General features: G+C 47.3%; 1 protein-coding gene across 1 annotated transcript in view; it reads right to left on the bottom strand.

Annotated features, from left to right (window-relative positions):
• The window catches only part of Nrp1 (neuropilin 1), a 144,778-nt gene that overhangs the window by 22,536 nt on the left and 97,248 nt on the right, over positions 1-24,994 (bottom strand). Inside the window, 6 exon segments of the mRNA XM_038312800.1 lie at positions 2,101-2,205; positions 5,691-5,835; positions 12,077-12,408; positions 20,592-20,716; positions 20,718-20,734; positions 24,340-24,495. Of these exon segments, the coding sequence (XP_038168728.1) occupies positions 2,101-2,205; positions 5,691-5,835; positions 12,077-12,408; positions 20,592-20,716; positions 20,718-20,734; positions 24,340-24,495 (880 nt within the window).

The raw sequence follows: 24,994 nt of genomic DNA, 5'->3' as shown, positions 1-24,994 counted from the left end.
AGTTTCAAGGGGGCGGGGTTGGACTTAGATATAAAAATTCTGGCTAGCCGTACTACATTTCTAAGCTGATTTTTTCTTCTTCTTCTTCCTTTTAACTTTCATTTTACCCAGGAGCCTGGAGCTCTTCCCCTCTTGTAGAGGAGAGATTTTTGAAGTAATTGGAAATGAACCAAGGGACATTCCCTAAATTTTTGCTCTAATGTGTTCAGCCCCATCAGCCTTGCAGTATTAGAAAATTACATGGTAACACCTTCAATTTTCCTCATGGAAGTTCATGATGGGGGCTCTGGGCCAGGTGCTTGGGAAGACAGTTAGTTAAGCAAAGTACTTGTTGCATAAGCCTGAGGACCTGGGTTTGATCCCCAGGACCCACATAAGAAGTTAGGTACATGAAGCCCCAAAGGAGAAGCAGAAGTGAAAGGGGGGAGGGCACAGGTCCCACCCACGGGCCACCGCCTAGCAGGCAAGCCAGGCCCGCAGGCATCTCTATTTGCCATAGCAACCTGTGCGAAAGACAACAGCCTGACCCTGCTCTGGCCTCTACAGCTGGGCATGCAGCTTATTGAGGGACCAGACCCCTTCCTGTGTCAGTACCCGCTTTTCTCTGTTTGGCCCAGAGGGGTTCCCACCATCTGTGTTCCTGAGAGGCAGTGAACAATGTAAGCTGGCCAGAGCAAGGCTGAATCCAGCCTCACCTGTCATTCTACGGCCACTACACCCAAGCACAACTGTGCCAATGTGTGTGTTCCGAGATGGATATGAGGTCTAGCCTGCCTTCTCAGTCCCCAAGCCAAAGGCGGACACCAGAGTAGACCAGGTATCAACTGCCTGCCTGTCTTGTACACGACCTGCACACAACACTATAGGAGCTCTCCCGACCTGGTGCTCCCCCCGCCTGGTGCTCTCCTGACCTGGTGCTCTCCCAGCGTTTGTCATTATCGGCAACATTTCCAAGCGGGATTGTGCACGAAGGCGCAGCATGATGCTGCAGATCCCCAAACAAACATGTGCCCGAGCTCCACCCACATGTGCTAAACCACATTTGTCTAGGAGGAAAGGGTTTGTCTCTATGGCCTGTGAATGTGCTTGTCTGTTTAAATTCAGTGCGGGTTGGTTTTTATATGGGATGCAATAAAAAAGAAAACAAAGCCAGGCTTTTTAAACACAAAGTTAGGAGCTGAAATACACATCTGTAACCCTAGTGTGGAGTAGACAGAGATAGGTAACTCCCTTTAACTCAGTGGCCAGCCGGTCTAGCCAAACAGGCTGGGGAGGGTCTCCTGGTTTGGTGAGAGACTGTTGTTTCCAAAAATAAGAAAGAACAAATTGAGGAGGACATCCAGTGTCAGTCTCTGGAGTTCGCAAGCACACACACGTGCGTGTACACATAAGCACATGCATATAGAACATAAAACAAAGGTCATATTTTTCTGTCCCAGTTGGTTGTAGGGTCCTGAAACCTTTTGCAAAACTAGGGTGTGGATTTTAGTGTGCTGGCCAATTTTCTAGTGGGCGGTCCCACTTCCCTGCTTGCTTAGTTTCCTCTGCCATTCTGAGCAGAAAGAAAGGGTTCCCTTATAGCTTGTGTGGTTTTGGATGTTGCGAGAGTAACACCAGATAGACCCTGAGGCACTGTGTATCCCATCTGATGACCATGCCAGCCAGGGCCGATGTGAAATCACAGGTAATCCTGCCTTAGTAAATTTCAATACAAAACAATTTTCAAAATCGTAACTTAAAAGCTGCATTGAAATTAGAAGTCTAATTTGGTCAATTTGTTGGATAAAGTCTCCACTCAAATAATTTTGTTTTCATTAGGAAAGGGAAATGAACGCTTGGGAGTGTGCGGTTGGGCAGGGGTGGCACGCCTGTAACAGTTGGGGGAGCTGCCAGAGGTGAACTCCACACGCTCAGCTCCGAAAAGAGCCACAGCTACCGGGAGCGCTCTGTTGATGTGCGTGGCACAAGGAAACGAAGCCACGTGTGGGGTGGCCTGCCGGTACCCTGTCACCAACCACCATGAGTGACAAGCACACACACACAGAGGACCAGGACACAGACTGACAAGGCACAAGGATGGGATGAGGGTGGGCTCTGCACCTGTGAGCTGGAAGTCATCACCTGTGCCACTGTGGCAGTTGGCCTGGTCATCATCACACTCGTCCACGGGGTTCCCGTTCGGTGTGGTTGGCCCAGCTGTCGGCGCTGAAATGAGACCCAAGGATTACTGCTTGCATTTTTGAGAAGCATTCTTGAGGCTTCAGATAGGCTAATGCCTGTGCAGTGAACTCTAGGGCATAGTATGGAGTCCAGGGACATGGTCTGCCTCTCTTGTCGGAAGCCAAATACTCCTGGCTTTCACAGAATGGGTGAGAGGCTGCTGGGCATTTGATCTCTACCTGCTGGGTAGATGTGGCTGCAGGGGCAGTCAACACATAGTTATCTATATAATCATTTCTTTCCTGCAAACTTCTTGAGTCTCCCAGATAATTTGTTCATGACCCTGGAGTCAAGAACCCCCACGACAGAGATTAGACCACGTTTCTTTTTCTTCCTAAGGTACTAAGAAGCCACGCCCACGGATTCTGTCATGGTCTCAGGATTGACTGGCTTGCTGTTTATATCATCTTTTTTTTTTTTTCTCTGCACAAAGAAGCATCAGCTTGCACTTGGCATGGCGGTGCTCTCTGTTCCCAGGCTGCTCTGTTTCTCTCTCCGCAGCTCTCCACCTGGGGCCCTCTGTCCCAGGCAGGTGTGTGAGCTGGGCTGTCTCCTACGGCCTGAGGTCAGCTTACCTGGTCTGGTCTCCAGTGGCACTGCATTCCACTGCTGTCTGGGCCCCCTGATCTTTGAGTTTGTAGTTGAAGAGTAGCCAACATTAATCAAAGACTGGTTTTGAAGTCCTTGACATTTGGTTCAGTCCATTTTTTTTTCAGCCTGTTACTCATTTTTGCAATCTGTTCAATAGTTTACAGTTTGGGGGGGGGATTATATTTTACATTACAGAACAAGAGATAAGGGTCAAGTCCCTTAATGTGAGAGAACCATATGAGATGCTGGGAGCAGGGGCGAGTGTAGGCTCCTCTCCAGCCCTGGCCAGGAGGGATGCGCCCCTTACAGTTGTTTTATTGAGAGGAACTTGACACTGTTACTATGCCTAAGGAATGGGGAGAGTTAAGAGACACGCAGAGACAGAGCTGGCTTCCCTCTGACCCAGAGCCCTGAACCTAAGACTAGCCAGGAGATCACCATGCACAGATGTTATGTGCTGGGGCGTCTCCTGGACTTTGGGAGACGAGCTGGTTAGTGGGTTGTTGGGATCTGCCCATCTCTGCCTTCCCAGTGGTAGGATCACAAATATTTACCACCATGCCCAGCTTTCTTTTGCATGGATTCTGGAAATTGAACCCTGAGGGCTTTATTCTTGAAAGGTACCATCGACCCAGCCCTTATTATGTTTTTTCCTAGTAGCCAGTGCTTTACACACACACACACACACACACACACACACACACACACACACACACACACCACTCACCTGAATTCGTGCACACTCCCACCTGACGTGCACATGCCCCTATCTTACTCCCTCCGCAGAGGAAGCTGGCAAACTGCCACAAGGCTCAATGTTTGCAACCCTGCATTCATCCCACCCTCTGAATCACAGTCCCTTGCAGGATCAGGGTGAGATGCCTGCCTCCAGGTACTACCCTCCTCAGCACCCTGAATGAGCCCGTTTTACACTTGGTCGAGACTGCTAGCTGCTTGTTGTTTGCTCGGTCCATGGCGTGTGGTTTCTATTGGTCTGTGTCGATTATGTCGGAAGACTAAGACCACAGATTTGGAAGCCATGACCAGGGGAAGGGTGGGAGACATGGCCTGATTTTAAATCTACATCCATCGAAAAGTAGTTGTGAATTACTCTGCAGTGTGGTGATTGATAGCCTATAGCGTACACAGAAAATTCTACGGCATTTAATGTGCTCAGGAATGTAATTATGTTTGGGTAGCTCAGCACACACGTAATTTTGAAACCTGAGGAGGGTGATATTAAAAAGCCGTCTTCACAACAACTTTGAGCATGTGCTCAGTTGATTAACATCTGGGCACCAACAGCAGCCACTCTAGGCGACGCAGAGAAGGACTCTATGGAGGTCGAGAAGCTGGTGTAAGGTTACTCATTTATACCCAGATCTAAGGCAGATGGGAATTCCATCACATCAAGCAACAAATGGTACAAGAACCAGCTCAAATCACTCAGCACCTCCGTCCCTAGTAAGATCTTGGGTCTGAATTTGTCCTTCACGTGACCTTCATATGATGATCTGAGAAATGAGGGAAGTCCTTCAGCAGACCATAGTAGCATATACTTTATATGATACTTTATATGTACACCATATATCATATGTATATGATCAAAGTATCATATACTTCCTATCAAGCTTTCTTTCTTCCCAGGATGTCTTGACATCCTCTGTCAAATGGAGCAGGACTCTCGTCAATAGCACAGACAGAAATTTGGATGGGAAAGACTTCTAGACATCCTTACTTTTATTTCAGTAATTTTACTTTGTTATTCACGTGGGTGTGTGTGCGCGGGTGTGAGATGCATGTATGTGCAGGTGACTGTGTGAGCAACTGTGTGCATGTGGAGATCAGAGGTCGACTTCCATGCGTCAATTCTCTCTTCTAGAGAGGGTCCCAGGGATTGAATTTAGGTGTCAGTCTTGCATACTAAAAGTGCTTTTTCCCTCTGCGCCATCTTGGTGACCCCTCTACCCACACCTTCAAAAGTCAAAGGCTTTGGCCAGAGGTTTTGAGAAGTGAGCAGAGGGAGAGGCAGCATGGTGGATAGATGGCTTTACTCAACTGCAACAGAAATATTTCAGAACCTGGGAGAGATGGTGGAGGCAAGAAAACGGTGGGTACAGTCATAGACACCGCGTTATTTAACATGGCGGCATGTATCATAATCTCAGCTACTTGGGATTCTGAGACAGGAGGATCAATTGAGGTCAATTTAGGCTATCGTGAGACAGACCTGAATCTCAAAAATAAATAAGCGAAATGAATTTTTTCTTATGTATGTTTCACCTTAATATGTTTGTGTGTGGATGCTCCTGTGTGCACAGGCATGCATGTGTATACATACATGTGGAAGGCAGAGGTCAACCTTGACTTCTGTTCCTCAGATGCTCTCCACCTTGACTCTTGAGACGGGGTCTCTCACTGGCCTGGAAGGGATCTGTCTGTCTGCCTCTCCAGTGCTGGGAATACAGATGTGAACACAGATGTGCCCCGCCTTGCCCAGCTCCTTCTCTTAATGTGGATTCTGAGGATTGAACTCAGGCCTTCATGCTTTGTGTGGCAAGCATTTTACCAACCAATTGAGCCATCTCCCTCATCACACACACACACACACACACACACACACACACACACACACACACACTTATTCAAGAGAGACAATCTCCTAGACTCCAAAGAAAGAAAGCAGTGCAGGCTACTAAGGCAAGAGCTGAATGTTCTGTGGCACAGGCAGTTGCCAGATCTGCCTGCCAGGTATGGGGTTACCGTTCACTCAGGGGAGAGGGTGGCGGTTGTACCGCAGCACCGATAGAGACATAAATGCTTGAGAATGTCCATAGAAAGGGAGAAGGAAGAAGGGGCCCTAGGAATTAGGTAATTACCTTCCACTTCACAGCCCAGAAGCTCCATCCTCAGCCCCAGCCCACTGTGTGTGGCTCTCTCAGGGTAGATCCTGATGAACCGTGTGTAGAGAGGCGAAAACGTCCGGAGCTCGGGACTGTCATAGTTGTTGTTGCCTTCGAATGACTGTGAAGCAAAAAGAGAACTGGTTATTAAAAGACAATGTAATAAGGACCGGGTAGGTGGTGCAGGGGGTTGGATCCTTGCTGTTCAAGGGTAAGATACTGGGTTCAGTCCCCAGAATCCATGTAAAAGAAAGCTGGGCATGGCGGTGTGCGTTTGTGACCCCACCAATGGGGTGGAAGAGACAGGAGATACCTAGAACTCGCTGACCAGCCAGCCTTGTCTAATTGGCTAGGTCAGCGAGAGGCTTGTCTCAAAACACATGGTAGAAAGTGCCTGAGGTTGACACCTGAGGTTGTTCTTTGGCATCCACATTCATGAACATCCTTGTACACACAAACACACATATACCTACACATGAACCATATAAGTACACACACACACACACATATACACACACGAGTGTGCACTAAATGAAGCAGGAAGGTTAGCAGAAGGAAAGACTACGCACTAAGAATATCCTCGGAGTCTCGCAAAGAAAGCACCTCCTGAGCACCAGGGAGCTCTAGAACTGCCTTTCTCTCTGTCTAGAAAAGGGGGACTTCAAGCACTTTAGGGGGCAGAGAATGATTTATGAGTCCCGAGAAGTTAACACTTGTGCCATTATGTCTAGGTGGGGTCTGACCTTAGCCTGTGATAGGACCTCAACCCTTTCCTGTTTGATGCCATGCCTAGGACAGGACTCAGAGTCTCTGTTAAAGGGTGAGGGAAGTTCAGAGAGAATGTGTCTACATTTTCTGGGACCTGTATGTCCTAAATTCCAAGGGGGGCACATTTGGGAGTGGCATTTTCTGAACCCCTTAACTTGATTTGGGTATCTCTCTCTCTCTCTCCCTTCCTCCCCCTCTCTCTCTTTTTATTACACATGTATGTGTGATATACATGTGTTACATGTATGTGTCCAAGCATGTGGAGGTCAGAAGTCAATGTTGGATGTCTTCCTTAATCACTTTCCACGTTAGTTTTCGAGAGAGTCTCTCACTGAACCTGGAACTGGCTGGGCTGGCTCTCCAGCAAGCCAGGGGATCCACTTGACTCCACTCTCCAGCTGCCATAAGGACTGAAGACATGGACTCGGGGATGTAACTTGGGATTTGCTTGCACAAGTGATGTCCTTTACAAATTCCCACCATCTCCCAAGCCCCTGCATCAGGACTCTTAAAAGTGTCCCTCACAGAGAAATGAGGACTGGACCCATCCCTTTAGAAATGGCTAGTATTTCTTTCATAAGCGAGAACAGGAAAAACAAATACAGTTTAAGAACCGATCAGCTTCATTTCTCATCTTCTTCTCAGGGACCTTCAAGCACATACTGCTGCTACAGAAGCCGGGGATTTAATAGGAGACTTTAAGACGATACATCCATCTGCCTCGCAGATGTGGCCCTGTATCACTTATTTGAGGTGGAGGAAGATAACGTACAAAGAGAACTAGCCGCCTCTTGGAGTTTATAATAGATACTGCATTTCAGTAAACACTCCAGCCACTGGCTCTTAAATGAGAGGCTCCTGTTTTGCTCAAACTTGGTCCTCTTGAAGATAATGAACTAAATCCCTGAAGAAGGGAGAATGAATTTCCTTCTGTGATGGTTGGGTTGGGAAACAAGGCCTTCCTGCGTGCTGGGGGAGTTGCCCTGCCCTAATCTATAGTCCTCAGCTCAGAGCTAGTTTAATGGAGCCCAAACACCACATTTCAAGACACTGGCTTAAACCAAAGAGTGAAAAATTCTTTGCTTAAGGAGTATTACCAGCTGAATTCACTTACAGATCCAATGCATCTCACCTCAATGGTCAACAGCAATTCCAGTTTACTGGGATTCCTGGTGGTTGTTTGACCTAGTCTGTATTGGTACCCACTCCCTCTCTGTATCTGTGTGTTTGCAGAGGCCAGAGGACGACCTTCGGGTATTATTTCTTCAGGCATATTCTACTTCTGGCTTTGTTTTTGAACAACATTTGTGTGGGGTACACAGATTAGCATCGTAATAGCACCTCTGTCTGCCCAGAGGCCCTAGGGATCCCTTTGCCTCTGCCTCCCCAGCTGCTAGGAACTATAGGCATACACCACCACAACAGAGTTTTCCATGTGAGTTGAAATTCAGGTCCTCATGTTTGCAAGGGTAAACACTTTGACTCCCGAGTCATCTCTATAGGCCTTACACGTCTGTTACATATGAGGAACTGAGCCACAGGGCAGCTAAGGAATCTGCCCAGGCAGAGGCAGAATGCAACCTTGACAGCCTTACTAGCACTCTCAGCCACACCACTACGACGCTCCGGAAATCAAGTAGCACAGCCTCATTTTGCTTTGTTTTTGAGGAAAGAGGGTCTTCCTGTGGCACACAGGACTGACTACAGCTTCTGAACGGACATGATTCTCCTGCCTTGGCCTCCTGCGTAGCTAAGATGTCTTCCACACTCAGCTTCTAGCCTCTTCACTAGAGGAAAGAACACCAACCTGCAGGAGATGTCTGTACCTCGGAAACACATTTGTATTCACTGATGTGCCTTTAACGTGAGGCAACTGGAACCAGACGAGTGGCCAGACCAGCCGTTCCATGCAGAGTGGGAGCACAATGAATGGGCTCAGGATCCTAACACGGCGGAAGATGTGCGTATCCCATGCAGAACATGCCGTGACTTCAGGAAACATGTAGGAAGGGACAGACAGACAACTGAGGGTTCTGGGTTCTTGGAGTAATATTAATTGGCCTTTATGACTCAGAGAATCCAGTTAGAAATCTAACACGCTCACACTAGCGCTTAATAATTTCCTTTTCTTTTTAAGGAATACATTTGCTATCAAGGTCCTGACTCTTGATAGATCTCCAAGCACTGTGAGTAATTGAGAATCTGACACACAGCATTGTTAGGCCCAATTAAGCTGTTGTCAGCGAGACGCTAATTGTAATGAAAACACATAAACACCATTACTACACACACCAGTCCTGTCTATATGAATGAGGCTGGGAGGGTATCAGAGGAAGCAGCGACGTCACTGCCATCATGGAGCCCTTCCTTCACTTCAGCTTGAACAAAGAATGTGAATACTCATAAAAGTTGTTTGGTGAGTGAGCTGGCAAAACACCAGTGGAAGCCACATGAACTGGGGTGACTCAGATACCAGAGGCTTGCTTAGGAATTAGCACCAGGGGCCACAAACCATGAGGCCCTTTGGCTCCTGCTAGTCCTGAGAAGTCTAGTTCATCTAGACCCTGAGACTGTTAAAGCTGAAACCCAGGCATTAGCTCCTAGGCACTCTATAGTGGGTTTTCTGTGGCAGCTGACAGCTTCAGGCTCCATTGCCTTGAGGGGTAGATGACAGGAAGCATATGATGCCTCCTATCAGACACATATGGGCAACTTGTTTGCTCTCTCAGCACCTAGTGTGAAGAACGTGTCACAACAACACACCCCTGCCTCAGCAACAGCGGGAATGGGCCTGACTGGCTGCCTACTTGGGTTCTGGAATGAAGTCACACTCCATGCCACTCTTTGAAGTCACTGTAGTGGGGCTTCCAGTTTCTGGTGTGTTTCCCCGTTTTCCTTTTCCCAAAACCAGAAAGCAGGGACATGAAAAGGACAAGGGGACTGGGGACAACTGGGGTTGGTGTCACACACCTGCAGTCCTAGTGCTGGGGAGACAAGGATGAGGGGATTCCTGGGGCTTCTTGGAGAGTAAGCCTAGCCTAATCGGTGAGTCCCAGGCTGGAGGGAGACCCTGCCCCCAAACACAAGGCGGAGTGTGTCTGAGGAATGATGGATAAAGTGCCTTCCAGCTTCCACATGCTTGTGCACATAAGAGCACGGCACACTCGAGAACAGCCACACATATAAACATGCACACACACACACACACACACACACACACACACACATACACACAAATATAAACGAGAAAAGCAAAAGGGGACATAGAAAGAAGGAAGGTTATGAGCTGGGGCTGTTGGTCAACTCGTTGGTTGAGCGCTCGCCCAAACATGCACTGGAACCAGGGTTTCACTCTTCAGCACTGCACACACAAGGGTAATAGTGCACACCCGTGATCCCAGCAAGAGAGTTAGAAGGTCAAGGCCATCATCAGTTATCTAGTGAACTGGGGACCAGCCACAGTTGGAGCCTCCATGAGACTCTGTCTCAGAAAAGAAAAATGAAGCACACATCATATGCTGAAATGCTTTAAAACCACGAGTCAATTCAAGGGAGGGATGAGAGACACTCTTACACTTTCCTTAGCAAGGACATTGGTTTAGTCAGTGGCCGGCAGCTCCGTCACCGACTTGCAGCCTTTGGGGCATAGTGTGTTACCCTCAAAGCCACATATCTGAAGGGAGGGAAGCTAGCAGCATGGCCAGGATAGCTTCCTTTCTGCAAGACCTTGCACACTGCTTGAGAGGCGTGGAAGGCCCCAGCCAATGGGCTGCAGTCTTCACCCGTGGGGGAACAGCTTGGGTGGGTAGGCGTTAGAAAGATCCAGGCCAAGGCCAAATGTGGTGGTGTGAGAAGTGTCACCAGGGGATGGTGAAAACCTGGGGGCGGGGTCCGCATTTTCATCCCAAATCCACTTAGGGGACCACCCAAGTACACGCCTGGGACCCTTTCCAACTTGGTGTGGTCTGCTCAGAAAGTATAAATAACGTAGCCGGAACCCTGAGTGAAACCCAGTGACTAAAGCATGTTTTTTGGGTTTACAAACTTAGGACCCCATTCTGTGACTGCTGAGATATTTTAATATTGAGAATGCCTCCTTGTTGTGAGTTTTAATCCTCCAAATGCACAAGAACGTATCTAAGCATTATCCACTATAGCTGAAAGACGGAGGCAGGCCAAGGAGCCCAATCAGTAGCGAACGTCTAATTAATGTGGTTATTCACATGCAGAACACGCTTCTAACCTCGCAAAAGAATGGAATTAGGACCCATGCTACTTCAGTGTTACACTAAGTGAAACAAACTAGCCATGAAGCGACAGATATCTACTACGGCTGTTAGAGGAGGCTCCTGAGTATCCAGACCCAGGGGCAGGAATAGGATCCTGACGCACCAGGGACGACTGATCAAGGGGAAAGTGGCGAGTGATTCCCGAGTGACCCTTGGGGTCTCAAGCCTCACAAGACTAAAGTTATGGAGAAAGAGCTGGACATGAATACGGATTTACACGACAACTGTCACGATGTAGGCTCTTTACGAAGATTTAGATGGTAAATTCTATGCGTGTCCTTATCACAATTGGATATGTGTTTTATTTTTGTGTTCTGAGACAAGGTCTCATTCTGTAGTCCACACTGACCTGGACTCATGATGTCGCCAGGCTGGCTTTTAGCTCACAGAGATCCTGCTGCTTCTGCCTCCTGAGTAACTGGGACTACACACACACCAGCTTAACAACGAAAACTTTAAAACCATGTGGGGGAGTGAAGAGTAAATTCTTTGTGACATTTCTTCATCACCATGAACAAACCAACCAACCAACAAATGCTTTAGGGAGAACGTCAGCTGGGAAAGACTTCCTGTGCAATAGCGAGGACCTAACACTAGACTCCCCCAGCACCCAAAGTAAAAGCCAGATTAGGCATCTTGAATTTGTAATCCCTGTGCTGGAGACATGGGGACAGGTAGACCCCAGAAGAAGCTTACTGACAAGCCAACTAGCCAAATCTCTGCTTCCCTGGGAACTCCTTGACTTCTGCTAGGACATGAGGAGGGGCCTGGAGGATGGCTTAACTGGCAAAGCACTTGTCATGCACGCATAAGGACCCGAGTTTGATCCTCAGAAGCCATGTAAGAAAGTTGAGTATAGTGGTGCACTCTTGTAATCCTGGGTTGGGAGGTGGAGATATGAGGATTGCTGGGGTTATGGCCAAGTAGCCTAGACTCTGTCTCTAAAAAACACAAAGTGTTAGCTCCTGAGGAGCCACATTCAAGGTTGACCTCTGATCTCCCCATTCATGTGTGTGGTGCTTCAGGCATGCATAAACATGTGTGTGTGTGTGTGTGTGTGTGTGTGTGTATGACCATGCACGGGCACATACATAGACACACAGACACACAGATACACACACAGACACACACACACACACACACACACACACACACACACACACACACATGAACCACAACAAAAATCCCGGGACACAGTGATGACTCTGCACTTCTATCATGGGCTGGGAGACAATGACTTCCTGGTGAGCTGGGTGTGCAGGTAGTGTCCCAGACAGCGGCCGCTCCCCACCCCAGGGACCTCACCTTAGCCTGGCGCTTGCTGTCATCCATTATTGTTTTCCAGTCGGAGCCATTGTTACTATAGGCGATCTTGAACTTCTTCATGAACACCTTGTTTTCTCGGTGCTTGCCACCCTGAATGATGATGCCCCTCACTATCTTCTCATCCCCTAAGTCCACTTGGAGCCACTCGTTGATGTATGGATGCGGGGAAGGCGGCAGCGCCCAGCCAGAGCGACTGGTCACCAGGCGGATGTTCTCTGGCATCCAGTTTCTGTCTCCTTGGTTGGATGCTGTGATCTGGGAGTCTGAGATCAGGCCAGACACCATGCCAAGCATTCCAGAGCAAGGGTAATCTAGAGGCAGGGGGAAACAGATGAGGTGAGACACCATGCTTAGAACATACAACCTTATATCTGTTTCTATGAAATCCTCAGACTTGAGCGAGCAGTGCCTTCTCTCCTGCGAACTCCCCTCTTCATGCAGCCTCTGCCTAGACTCACAGTCCCACAAGGAGTCATCAGGAGCAGCATATCCACCTCTGCCCCGCTACCTTCTCACTTCTCCTAAGTTTAATGTCGAGCTAAGGTTCCACTCTCTTTTGTGCCTAGAAGTTGCTCCACTGATAGAGGAGTGTCCATGTGTTACTTTCATTGATTAATAAAAAAAACTGCCTTGGCCCTTTAAGAGGACAGAAAATTAGGTAGGCGGAGCAGACAGAACAGAATTGTGGCAAAAAGGAAGCAGGAGTTGGGGAGATGCTTCAGGCAGTCACCATAGCTCCTCCTTTCCAAGATGGACGCAGGTTAAGAATCTTTCTGGTAAGCCACCCCTCGTGGTGCTACACAGATTACTAAATATGGGTTAAAGCAAGATATGAGAATTAGGCAATAAGAGGCTGAAACTAATGGGCCAGGCAGTGTTTAAAAGAATACAGTTTCCGTGTAATTATTTTTGGGTAAAGCTAGCCAGGTGACGGGACGCAGCCCCGCCACTCCATCTACACTCCACTTTCAAGCCAGTCACAGCCCATGGTGGGTTGGAGATACTTAAAGAACTATATCCCCCAAATAAGAATCAGTGAAGCAACGTGAAACTGGTCAGGATACAACAAAGGAAGACCCTGGCCTAGCAAGGAGAAGACATGAGGTCCAGGGAGCTGAGTGTCCAATGGCAAGGATGGTACGATTTTATCCTTACCATTGACTGTCTTCAAGATCTCTACTTTTTATTAAGATAGGGTCTAATTGATGTTGTCTTGAAATGAGTAGCTGAGGCTAAGGGTGACTTTGAACTTCCCCACTTAAGTGCTGGGATTACAGGTATGTGCCAGTATGTTCACCGTATGTGCTCTTGTGGATTGAAGCCAGACTTTGGTGCACAGTAGGCAAGCACACTACTAACTGAGCTGTGTTATCGGCCCTCCCCACCTTTTCTTGAGACAGAGTCTCACTGGGTAACTCTAGTGGGCTTGGCACCCTGTGTATGTGACATATATGAATCTCACTTTGGTTTCATACCAGCTATCTAATATATCCAGTTACTGACACTATATTCTAGTTAGCCAGCTCTTCCTCACACCCCATAGACTTCCCATTGCTGCGTTTGGTCAAGATAGTCTGTCTCTTCTCTCCTGATCTCAGGGGCACAGCCTATGCAAATATCTAGATGCAGCTAAGAGTCAGGGGAATTTTAGCCTACTTGGGAGGACTCCCCTCCTGGGCATGTGATGGCCCAGGCAGGAAGTGGCTCTGAGCTGGGGCAGAGCCGTGTTGTAGATAGGATTATGAGTCCTGTGATCACACACAGACTGTAAGATTCCCCAAGAGCAATGAAGTAGTATATAGTACATATAGACCTCGTTACAATCTTCTGTAGCAGTTTGAGCTTCTAAACAACAGGGGAGTGTCCATCATTGATTGACTGATTGGCTGATTAAAAACAATTGACATCAGTTATTCTCCTTGCAAAATCATACAGCTCAATTAGGGACACACAGGAGTGGCAATCTCTTTTCCTTTGATACAATTCCATTCTATATGATGTGATAAATTGCAATCTAAAAGTATAACCATCCTAAGTGATTCCAGTGAACTCCAGTTGACCTTGAGCGTGGGTACAATCAGCTGTACAGGTCTGACCACGCTCTGCCGGCATTCACACACCAGGGCTTGCAAGCTGGGCCGTGAACATCACACATCCCAGCTCCCCACTTGCACAGTCACTGAGACTAGCAAGAAGCAGCACTTCCTCCCCAGATGGAGGCAAGGCTTCCTCCCATTCATTCTCTCTGCTGGATCCTCCCATCATCTTGCTCTGGCCACCATCCAATCTGTGGAAAATATTGACTCATTTTCAAATATTATTTAACTAAGTCAATCTTTAATTGGGCACATTTTTTTCTGAGATGCCTTATGATAGATACTTGATCTGTATTTTTCTTGTATCGACAATCTTATTCACTCTTGGATAACTGCTTTTTCCTAGGTCAAGTTTTACAACTCCCTTCCTCCCTCCATCCCTCCCTCTCTCCCTCCGTCCCTCCCTCCCTCCGTCCCTCCCTCCCTCCGTCCCTCCCTCCCTTTCTCCCTCTCTTCCTTCCTTCCTTCCTTCCCCTTCCCTTCCTTTCAACTTTTTTGGACAAGATCTCATGTTCCAGGCTGGCCCTGAATTCACTACATAGCTAAGAATGACCTTGAACTCCTGACTCTTCAGCCCCTGCCTCCTAAGTACTAGGGTTTTCCCATGTGCACTGCTATGTGGCCTCTGCAGTGCTGGGTTCATAGCTCAGGGATTCCTACGTGCAGGGCAAACATACTAACGACCGAGTCACACGCCAAGCCAGATCTTAATTTTATTGAGGCTATGAAACAAGTCATATTTTTCTGTGTTCTGAGACTTGCTGAGCCTGTTTTTGTACACTGTCATTCTCGACAAATATTTGCTGAATGAATCAATGCATTACAAGTCAGAAGCAGCTGTCGTTTCTCAGGATGCTTTCCGGTAACTCAGCCTGGCTATCTGCTCTGGGAGGGATCTAGAAATCAAGAACAAACTCAACAGGGATTTTTTTTTTTTTTAAAAAAAAGATTTACAAAGCCCATTTTACTGAAGGAGCACAAAACTCGCACCAAAGACAGAAGCCGCATTTCTCGGCTGCAGTGCTCACAGCTGCCTGACTTTCAGCCAGCGTCTTTAACAAGGTGATGCTCAGTTGATAGAGGCAGCCAGATGCCACCATCTTAGAAAAACACAATAAACTCGGATGCTGTAACCAGAGCAGAGCCCCCGCCAGAGGAATGCCCTTTCTTTTACACAGAGCTTCTGGGCTGTTTCTTTCCTTAAACCTGGTGACACCCAGCCCACACTCAGCCAGCACTCAGAATGTCCAGCCAGTCCCCATCACATCTCTGTGAATAACCCCTCTGAAACACAGCACAGGGAACCTTGATTTGACCTTGACTGAAAACCATAAGACTCACACTGCATATGTGGGCACATGTCTGAAAGACAAAGGACATTATCCTGTACTTTCCATGATGTTTTCTTGAGACAGGCCTCTCACTGGCCTGGGGGTATAGCTATAGTTCGGTTAGCCTGGCTGGTCAGCAAGCCCCTGGGAACCTCCTCTCTGCACCATTCTGGCTCTGGATTACAATCTACAATGCACAGCTTTTTGTGCGGATTCTGGGGTTTGAACTCAGGTCCACAGGTTTGCAAGGCTAACACTTTACTGGTTGAGTCATTTCCTCGGACTTAGCCCATAACTCACTTTTAACGATGATGAGGAAACATTTATATTAGCAATAACTCAAGGTTTGAACGGGATTCTGGTGTCCAGCAGGGTTTCCTTGGCAGAAAGGCTCAGATTGCACTTTTGCTGATATTGTTAGATTTACAAGCAAATAGCAGCACGGGAACTAGGACATCCAAATGGACTGGCATTTCAGACAACAATGACTAATTCTTAGTGTATCCAAACTGCAATGGGAAACATGGCACTGACAATGATCAGTTTTCAGCCACATCAAGCTTAACTGGGGGATTTGGTATTTGCTTGGCCGCAGTTTTCTGAAAACCTTAAAAATCAATCTTGGATGAAAGAGACAAGCGGATGATGTTATGGGGAGCGGTTTGATGCGGCAACCATTCGCGTTATTAATTTGCTGTAAGATCGCTGTGCTCGACCTTAAAAGAGAAACAGAGCGCATCCAGGCAATAAAGAAGCTTTCAAAGAATAAGAAGGCAACAGCTAGGTGTGACAGTAGCTCTCTGTGGGCACCATCCAGGCTTCCCCTCATGGCTTGGGAGGCTTTCCAACGGGGTTGTGGTGTTTGGAAAGGTCACCTTCCTTCATTTGTGATTGACAGGAGCATATGATTGTGGAGAACAGAACACCACTGAGCGGAGCCGAGGCTGGTGTCTCACAGCCTTGCAGAAGTCTCCCAATGCTAACTTCCCAATCCTTTCCTTTGCCAAAATGATACGGCCCTCTTTAGAGAAGGAAGGAAAGTATTCCTCCTCAATCTCCTGTAAGACAGAATATGCCACCCTAGTGTCTCTTTCTGGGGAACAACCACCGTATTCTCTGGGGCTCTGGGACAGCTGTATTTCTAAAGAATTCCTGAATGTGAATCCCAGGTTCAAACTGGGACTCTGGAGGGCTTTGGAAGTCAAGGAAGTAATGCATTATGTCCTAAATTTATTTTTTTTAATTATATTTTTAAAAAAACGATCTTTTCTCATTTTACAATACCTACCCCAGTTCTACTTCCTCCCCTACTCACCGCTCCTCCCACCTTTCTCCCCACTCCCCATCCACTCTTCAGAGAGGGAAGGCTTCCCATGGGGAGTCACAAGTATGACATACCATTTTGAGGCAAGACCAAGGCCTTCCCCCTATATTTAGGCTGAGCAAGGTATTCCTCCAAAAAGAATGGACTCCAAAAAGCCAGTTCAAAGCACTAGGGATCCAATCTTGGTCTTAGTGGCCCTACAGACTGCCCAAGCCACCAAACGGTCCACCCCAACATTCAGAGGGGGCCTAGTTTAGTCCTATGTAGGTTTCCCCACTATCAGTCCAGAGTCAGTAGCTCTTCAATAGCTCAGGTCAGCTGTTTCTGTGGTTATCTCCATTATGGTCTTGACTCCTTGTTCATATTATGCTCCTCCCTCTCTTGTACTGGTCTCCGGAAGATTGGCCCAATGCCTTAGCTGTGGGTCTCTGCATCTGATTTCATCAGTTGCTGGATGAAGGTTCTATGATGACAATTAAGGTCGTCATCAATCTGATTATAGGGCAAGGCCAGTCCAGGCAACCTCTCCACTATTGCTTAGGGTCTTAGCTGGGGTCATCCTTGAGGATTCCTGAGAATTTCCCTGGTGCCAGGATTCACACTAGCCTCACAATGGCTCCCTCAGTCAAGATATCTCTTCCCTTGCTCTCTCTCTCTCTGTCCTTCCTCCATCTCGACCATCCCGTTCCTCACGTCCTCCTCCCTCCCTGTGTCCTAAATTTTTAAATTTTGCTAGTTTCCTTAAACATCAGATTAGGTTAGCACTTGTCTACTCATAAAGAGGGAATAGAAATTCAAGATTGCTTGTTTGTCAGAAAGCAGGAGAGGCGGAACGCCTTCATCCAGAAACCACCGCGGAACACTTGTGCTCCAGGCCAACAGGGTGGAAGGAATTAGAGTGAGCAGGTTCTGCTGTTCTGCATCATCTAGTCCAACAGGACACGGCTGACCTACTCTTTCATCGTCAGAGGACCAGGCTTAAAAAGAAGGAAGTGCGCGTGAGTGATTAGCTCCTTGCAGGCATCAGCCGGGGCTTATCCTGCATTCAGTTTAGTGGGTATCACGCTTGCCTTACTGACTGGGGGCACTTAGTGAGCACTTTAAGCCAAGGACATTATAAATATTCTTTCATTTAGTCCTCATCATAGCTCATTAAGGTATCTTACAGAACCAGGACAATGTACATCTGAGATGCAAAAAGTCCCATCTGCAGTCAGGCACTCACTGAGTGGACAGTTCCTGAGCCAAGGCATGGCTTTTCTGGCTGTGGGACCATGATGGTCACACACTGCCCTCTCCACAAACCAGCCAAGGTCAGTTTCTGGGAATGACCAGTCATTTCACTAGAGAAAAAGCAAACAAAACAAAACCCAACTGTCTTTTTAAAATAGCAAAATAGACTGCGTTTAAAAATATTAGAAAAGCTACTCAAATAAATAAATAAACAGGTCGTTGAACTATTTTTTTTAAAACCAATAAATTATTTTCCTTCTTTTGTTCACATTCCTGAACTACCTCTTGGAGATGTCCTTATGAAAATAAAAAGGATAATTTGAGTTCAAATAAATATTTTATTTAACCAAGAGGACATAACATAAATCTTAAGAGACTGGACAGTCAGAGTTCAGAGTTCAGGCTAATTTGGAGTCTTTATGAAGCTTGCTTCTATATAAAATTCTGGTGTAGTGACATGAAAATAAGGTTGCAGAAAATGGAGCAGAAATTCCCACCCAGACCTCATGTGGCCTTGTTCCTCTGAATTTATGAGTAGACTCCTAAATTGATAATGCTCTAAAGTCCGCTAGAACTTTCTGTTCTTCAACTAATACCAAAAATAAAAGCGAGGTTACTCTGAGTGTCCAGCGTCCGCCCCGCTCCCTAATGCCCCTCCACCCAATTCCGCCTCCAAGGCCTTGAACTTTCTAAATCTTGAATCCTCACATGAAAAACAAGTCTGTGTTCACCGTGGAAAACAAATAAATCTGTCTGACGTCAGGCCTGGGCTTTACATTCCCGAGTGGGCTTTCCACGGATCTTCTCATGAGCTAGCTTCTCGACACAGCCCCTGCTCTCTGATGGGAAAGTGGTTAGGGGAGGACTCTCCTTCAAAAGTCAGTTTCCTTCCTTCTTTAGAACGGTTCAAACTCAAGCAGACAAAGCACAAAAAGAGAACCGAGAAATGAAATGTTCTAACTGCGAACACCGTCGGAACACAGTGGTTTCATCAGAGACTGGAAGTTTTTACTTTTTAATTATTGCTTAGTGAATCAGTCACAGACTGTGTTTCAATCTTTGAAGAAAGGCTTATTTTTTATCTTATGAGTGTTTGTCTCATGTACGTATCGCACCATATAGATGCCTGGTGTCCCCAGAAGAGGGCATGGGATCCCCTGGAACTGGGGTTTCAGACAGTTGTGAGTGCTGGGAACTGAACCTGGGTTCTCTGGAAGAGCACTAGGTGCTATTAATCACTGGGCCATTTCTCCAGCTCCCATGTTTTTCAGTTTTTAAGATATGAATATTACATGTGTGCTGATGTTGCTTTTAAATGAAAGCTCTCTAACGTATCTACTTACATGGGAAAGAGTTGTAGCATGGCTGCTATTACATCAGAACACAGGATCACCCAATACTACCGACCATTACAGAAGCCTTGGGCCCAGCGACTCACGGCCAGGCACACCTTGACTTCCGGTCACCTGGCCTGACCCTCTTTCAGACATTTAGCAAGAGCAAATTTTCATCATTTTCATCCCTTCTTGTTTCAATTTAACAGACATCTCAAGTCCTGTTTGAAGAACAAACTGAACACCCAGAGACGTTCACAGCTTGACGGCTACTTTTCAAATACCCAGTTAGGAATCGGTGATGCAGCTCCTACTGGGGCAGGGTGCTTGCCTACCAGGTGTGAGGGCAGATCCGATCCCCCATGCCACCAAGGGAGAACGAACACACAGAGGCAGCATGGAGGAGCGGCCAGGGTGTTTAGAGAGCAAAAGCCGCCCTCGTCAGAAGTCAGACTCCTTCAGCACAGTGGGAGGAAGTCCATCTCTGCGTCTCAGAACTGTAGAGAGCAGCCCATCTGGAGCCTTCCAGGGCAACAGCTATTATTAGGACCCAGTAGTAACAGTCCAGCTGCCCACCCAACAAGCCGAGGGCAAGGTGGGAGAGCTGCCTTCTCAGAGCGTGCACTTGGGGGAAAGCAGGGCCACTTGGCTAGTCCGTCTCCCCACCTGCCGTGAGGAGTAGCCCGTGTGCACTCAGAACTGTGGCTGCTCCCTAGGGAGAAAAACCAGGCCTGGGAAGCTCTAAGTAAATCACCCCCAGATGGCAAACGCGTTAGGGTAGAACCTGAATTCAGACATGAGCACATCCACTGTTCAGGCCCTTGTGGTTTGAAGATGAAATATCCCCCACAGTAAGGTTTTATATCTCACCCCATTTCTTGTTTCTTCTCTGCTTCCTAACTTGGTTGTAACATAATCAGCTGCCTCCCACCCCAGTCACCACACCTCCCTGCCGTGGACTATGTCCACTTGAACTGCAAGCCAACAACCCCTTCTTTCCTTAAGCTTCTCTTTGTTGGGTATTTTGTCATGCTAACGAGAAGAGTAACTAATACACACCTTAATTACCAAATAAATACAGACAGATCGCCTTCCTGTGTGCACATGTGAACACATTCTCCTTGAATGGAAAACTTTGCATTCGTTCAGAGGGGCGACTTCCACGCGGGCACTCACCAGTTAGCTTGCAGCCATAGACTTCAAATCTCATCGATATCCAGTTCTCCCAGGATGCAGGTTTAATCCGGACAATCGAGTTAATCAGTGGTTTGGGGAAAACGCCTAAGACGACATCTGTGGATTGTGTTTCCTTGAAAGATCTAGATGGGAAGAGAGGGGTGTTAACACACTAACTGTGATCGAAACAAATCCCAGAAACTTTCCGCAAATGCCTGGAGGCCCTGTTTGCGGGTCAGCACTTTTCTACCGAGGTTGGTGTGCCGTGAGCGACTGTAATCAAGAGAACCCTGTCCAGTGTAGAAAGCCGCCCCATCACATGTTCCTGCTAGAAGCTCTATCACAAGGATGGCAGTCATCTTTAAAGGTGAGAAGAGGTTAGCATCACCGAAAGAGCCACAGCCACAGCCACACGCATTCCACAGGGACTCCCATTAGCTCCTTTCCCAGCAACACCAGAAGAAATGCTTTTGGAGTTCTGGGTTAGGTCTGGCTTCTTAACATTTCTAACCCAGTCCTCAGATACAAGCCATAAGTCAAGTCTCCCTGGTAGCCTTGAATTCAGGGAGTAGGAGACCTGAAACACCTCATCTTTCTGCTTCTGCCTCTCATGTGGGGGCTTCAGGTATGCACCATGTGCCTGGTTTGGGGTGTTCATGATCGATACCAGGACTTTGTACGAATGAAGCAAGCACTCCTGCCACTGAGCCGGAGTCTAACTTCCTGCCCTCCTTGCTTACTTGGTCCCTTGATAAACGTTCTTAGTCATGCATCAGTGGTTTTAATACTTCAAGTTATTGGTAAAATTATGCTTCAGTGGTCAGAGGCAAAACTAATAATAAAATTTAGTTTTTATTCCAGTCTTCCTGCTTCTAGGATACTAATAGGCCCTTTGATTCTAAGAACAATGAGCCATGTGACCACAAAGCAAGGAAGGCCCAGTATAAGCCAGGTACCTGCAAATGTCCTTTGGGACCACATGGCAGTAGTGTTGTTTACAGGAGCCCTGTACGCTATCACGGAACATTCTGGAACCAGCCTCCCTTCAGATAAGATTGGAAGCCTCTGCTTTCTAGATTTATAGGTCAGCCATGGGTGAGGATGGCCCTGTAACAGCAGCACTATTTACAGGGACGGTGGTGGCGCACACCTTTAATCTCAGCATTCAGGAGGCAGAGGCAGGCAGATCTCTGTGATGTTCAAGGCCAGCCTGGTCTACACGGACCAGTTCCAGGACAATCAGTCTACACAGAGGACCCTGTTTCAAAAATCTACCCCTTTCTCAATAAAACAATGGAAACAGTGGTCCTCTGTGGTCTGGATGTGACAAACACTGGGACTCACGCCATCTCTCAGGATTTTATAGTCAGAGCCTTTCCTTGCAGGGCCTGGAGACTCTGCCCATCTTCCGGTATAGTGGGCAGTTCCTGGAGCTCTGCTCCTCCCTCCAGAGAAAGGGCACACTGATGTCATCCTACGGGTACTTTTTCTTCCTTGGATTTATGTGATCCTATGTCCCTGCTCTGCAGCAAACAGCAAATGCCCCCTGTACTTTGTTTTTATTCCAGTTTCTCCCTCTGGGAAACAACCTGAATGGGTACATTTTCACGTGGCAAAAGTAACGAGAAGCTTGCAGAAGCAGTAGCATTTCAAATAGTGCTATTCTTATAGGCCATTCAGTTCTCCTGGAGGGACCAGAGTTGAGTGACTGGGGTCTGCACAGACTGGGGGTGGTGTGTACCCATTCCACTAACACTGCAAGTTTCCCACAGATTGCTGAAAGGCATGCACATTCACGTTCTGTCCAAAGGATGAAGACCGTCAGGGCAGGCTAAGATTGAATTCTGACCTTGCCATGGTCCAGCAAATGAAATCAAGACAGATGAGATCTATGGCTTGAGGAAATGGGAAGGACTTCAGGAAGAGTCAACTGGATACTCTAGCTTCATTTAGGTTCAGTGAAGACCCCCCACGCCAAGTCTTATCCCTGCTGCATCCTGCGCTGGAAGGCTTGTGCGTGCAGGCCTGTTGTTGCTCCATAACCTCAAGTCATACGGAACCCTGTGGCGTTACTGCCTTCTGTCCTCCCCTTACGGCCATGAAGGGTTTTCTTTCTCAGGTAAAGAAGGGGTTCTATGTCCTCCACCTTTGATAGCCCTTGTACCATCCACAGAATCTTCCAAGGAACTCTCTTCCCACAGAGAGTTGTCCCCCTACACCTGACTCAGTCTTGCCTGACCTCCCTGAGAAAGGGATCTTGCCACTGACCACAGGAGTCCGTATCTGTATTTTACTTCATACTGTAGAGGCTTTTCTCAGTTCCAGCTAAGGCCATAGGGCGGGTGTTTAGAGGTGAGCTGAGAACATGTGAACTGAACTAGCCTCCTTGCATTCTCTCTCTCTCTCTCTCTCTCTCTCTCATTCGCTCTCTCTCCTCTGTGTGTGTGTGTGTGTGTGTGTGTGTGTGTGTGTAGAACAGAGAGCAACCTCAGACATTTCTCAAGAAGTGCTAGCACATTTGTTTTTTTCTTTTCTTCTCTTTCTTTCTTTCTTTCTTTCTTTCTTTCTTTCTTTCTTTCTTTCTTTCTTTCCTTCCTTCCTTCCTTCCTTCCTTCCTTCTTTCTTTCTTTTTAGAAAGGATCTCTCACTAGCCTATCAATGAGTCTTAGGAATCCTCCTGTTTCCACTGCCCAGGGCTGGGGTGGCAAGCACATCCCACACCACTCCCTGCCTTAAAAATAAAACACACACACAATTATTTATATATTAGGTGTAGGTACATGCCATGGCACATGTGCAGAACTTATGAAAGCTGGTTCTCCACGTCTACCGTGTACATTATAGGAATGGAGTTTGGGTTGTCAGGCTTACTGGTGAGCACCTCTATTCACCCCCAGAGCCATCTCTCTGGCATGTGTATGCATGCATGCTTATATATTTAAAACATGCGTTCTGGGGATGGAACTCAGGCCCTCATGCTTGTGTGGTAAGCAATTTGCTGGATGACTATCTCCCCAGCCCCTCAGGCTTTTGATTTTGGGTAACATCAAATATAAATTCTCAAAAACCATTTGATTAATAAATCAGAGCAAGCATGACTTCAAAGAAGCAGGCTGACTGAGGAAAAGATCTCAGCTCCTAAATGACAGAGCGCAGGGTCGATGCTCTGAGGCTGGACTCGGATAGCCAATGGGGCGAAGCTGCCAGTGAGGGGGTAGCCTGCTCTCTGTGTGATCTGAAGGAACACGTGGAAAAACCCACAGTTCTCTTGTTCTTACCAGCCACAGTCAATTGCATTGAGAGCACCAAGGATAGATGAAAAGGGCATTAGCCCATTACAGAGAGGAAAAAAGAAAAAGATCTATGAAAGAATGAAGAAACATGAGGAAAAACTCAAATAAACGAAGCCAGCCAACCACCAGGAACTCTTAAGGTGGGCGGTGTTAGGCTGTGTGTTGTCTGTCCCTGGGGGGCTGAAGGTGATTCTCAAATCTGTCCTTTAATTTGGCTGATGCTGTCTGCTGTCTTTTTTACTAACATCTGTGTGGCTTACTCTTGGCCTTTGGATCTGGGAACATGAGACCCTTTGGTCAGATTTAAACCTCTAATTGCGCTTTTCATTTTAAATCAATTCAAAAAATAAACCAGGCCTGACAGAAAAATCCCCGCACAAACAAATCAAAATTGATCAGGCACGGGAAAGGCTTCGGTGGGGGAGGAGGGAGGGAGGGGCAGGAGCTGAACTCACAATGGCCTTATTTCCCTCTTTCAGGGTGATCCAGTCCTCTCCGTTGGAGCTGATGTCTACTCTGTAAGTCTTGACGTAATATTTCTTCTTGGTTTCCTTGGAGATGGCACCCTGTGTGCCCACAGCCGTTACGAATCGCAGGAGGCCCAAGTCTACCTGCAAGAAAATGACACATGGGGTCAGTCAGCTGCCCCAACATGCATGGCTGTGACCTAAGCAGCTTATCCTGCAAGCTCTGCACGGGGTTTTCATCCATGGGAATAGGCAGGGTCTGATATGATGTCAGCGACTCTTATCTTCCCACCCACCCCGCAGAGCAGTGGTTCTCAACTTTCCTGACACTGCAACCCTTAAATACAGTTCCTCATGCTGTGGTGAGCCCCAATCATGAAATTATTTTTGTTGATATTTCACAACTGTGATTTTGTTACTGACACGAATCATAATTCACAGAAATACTTTTGGAGATAAAGGTTTGCCAAAGGGGTCGCAACCCACAGGTTGAGAACCACTGCCCTAAAGGAAGGCAAGGATATCAGACTGCCGCTTAGAGACTTGTGCCTGTCGCATAGGCTAGCGTGGCTGTCAGCTTGAGTCAGAGAAACATCTTCCTGCAGTAGGTTCCTAAGGCACACAGAACAGGTAAAAGGGCTGA

This window comes from Arvicola amphibius, chromosome 15, assembly GCF_903992535.2.
Source record: "Arvicola amphibius chromosome 15, mArvAmp1.2, whole genome shotgun sequence".
NCBI lineage: Eukaryota > Metazoa > Chordata > Mammalia > Rodentia > Cricetidae > Arvicola > Arvicola amphibius.
Note: the sequence above shows the minus strand (reverse complement) of the source record. Positions and strands in the feature narration are given on the sequence as shown.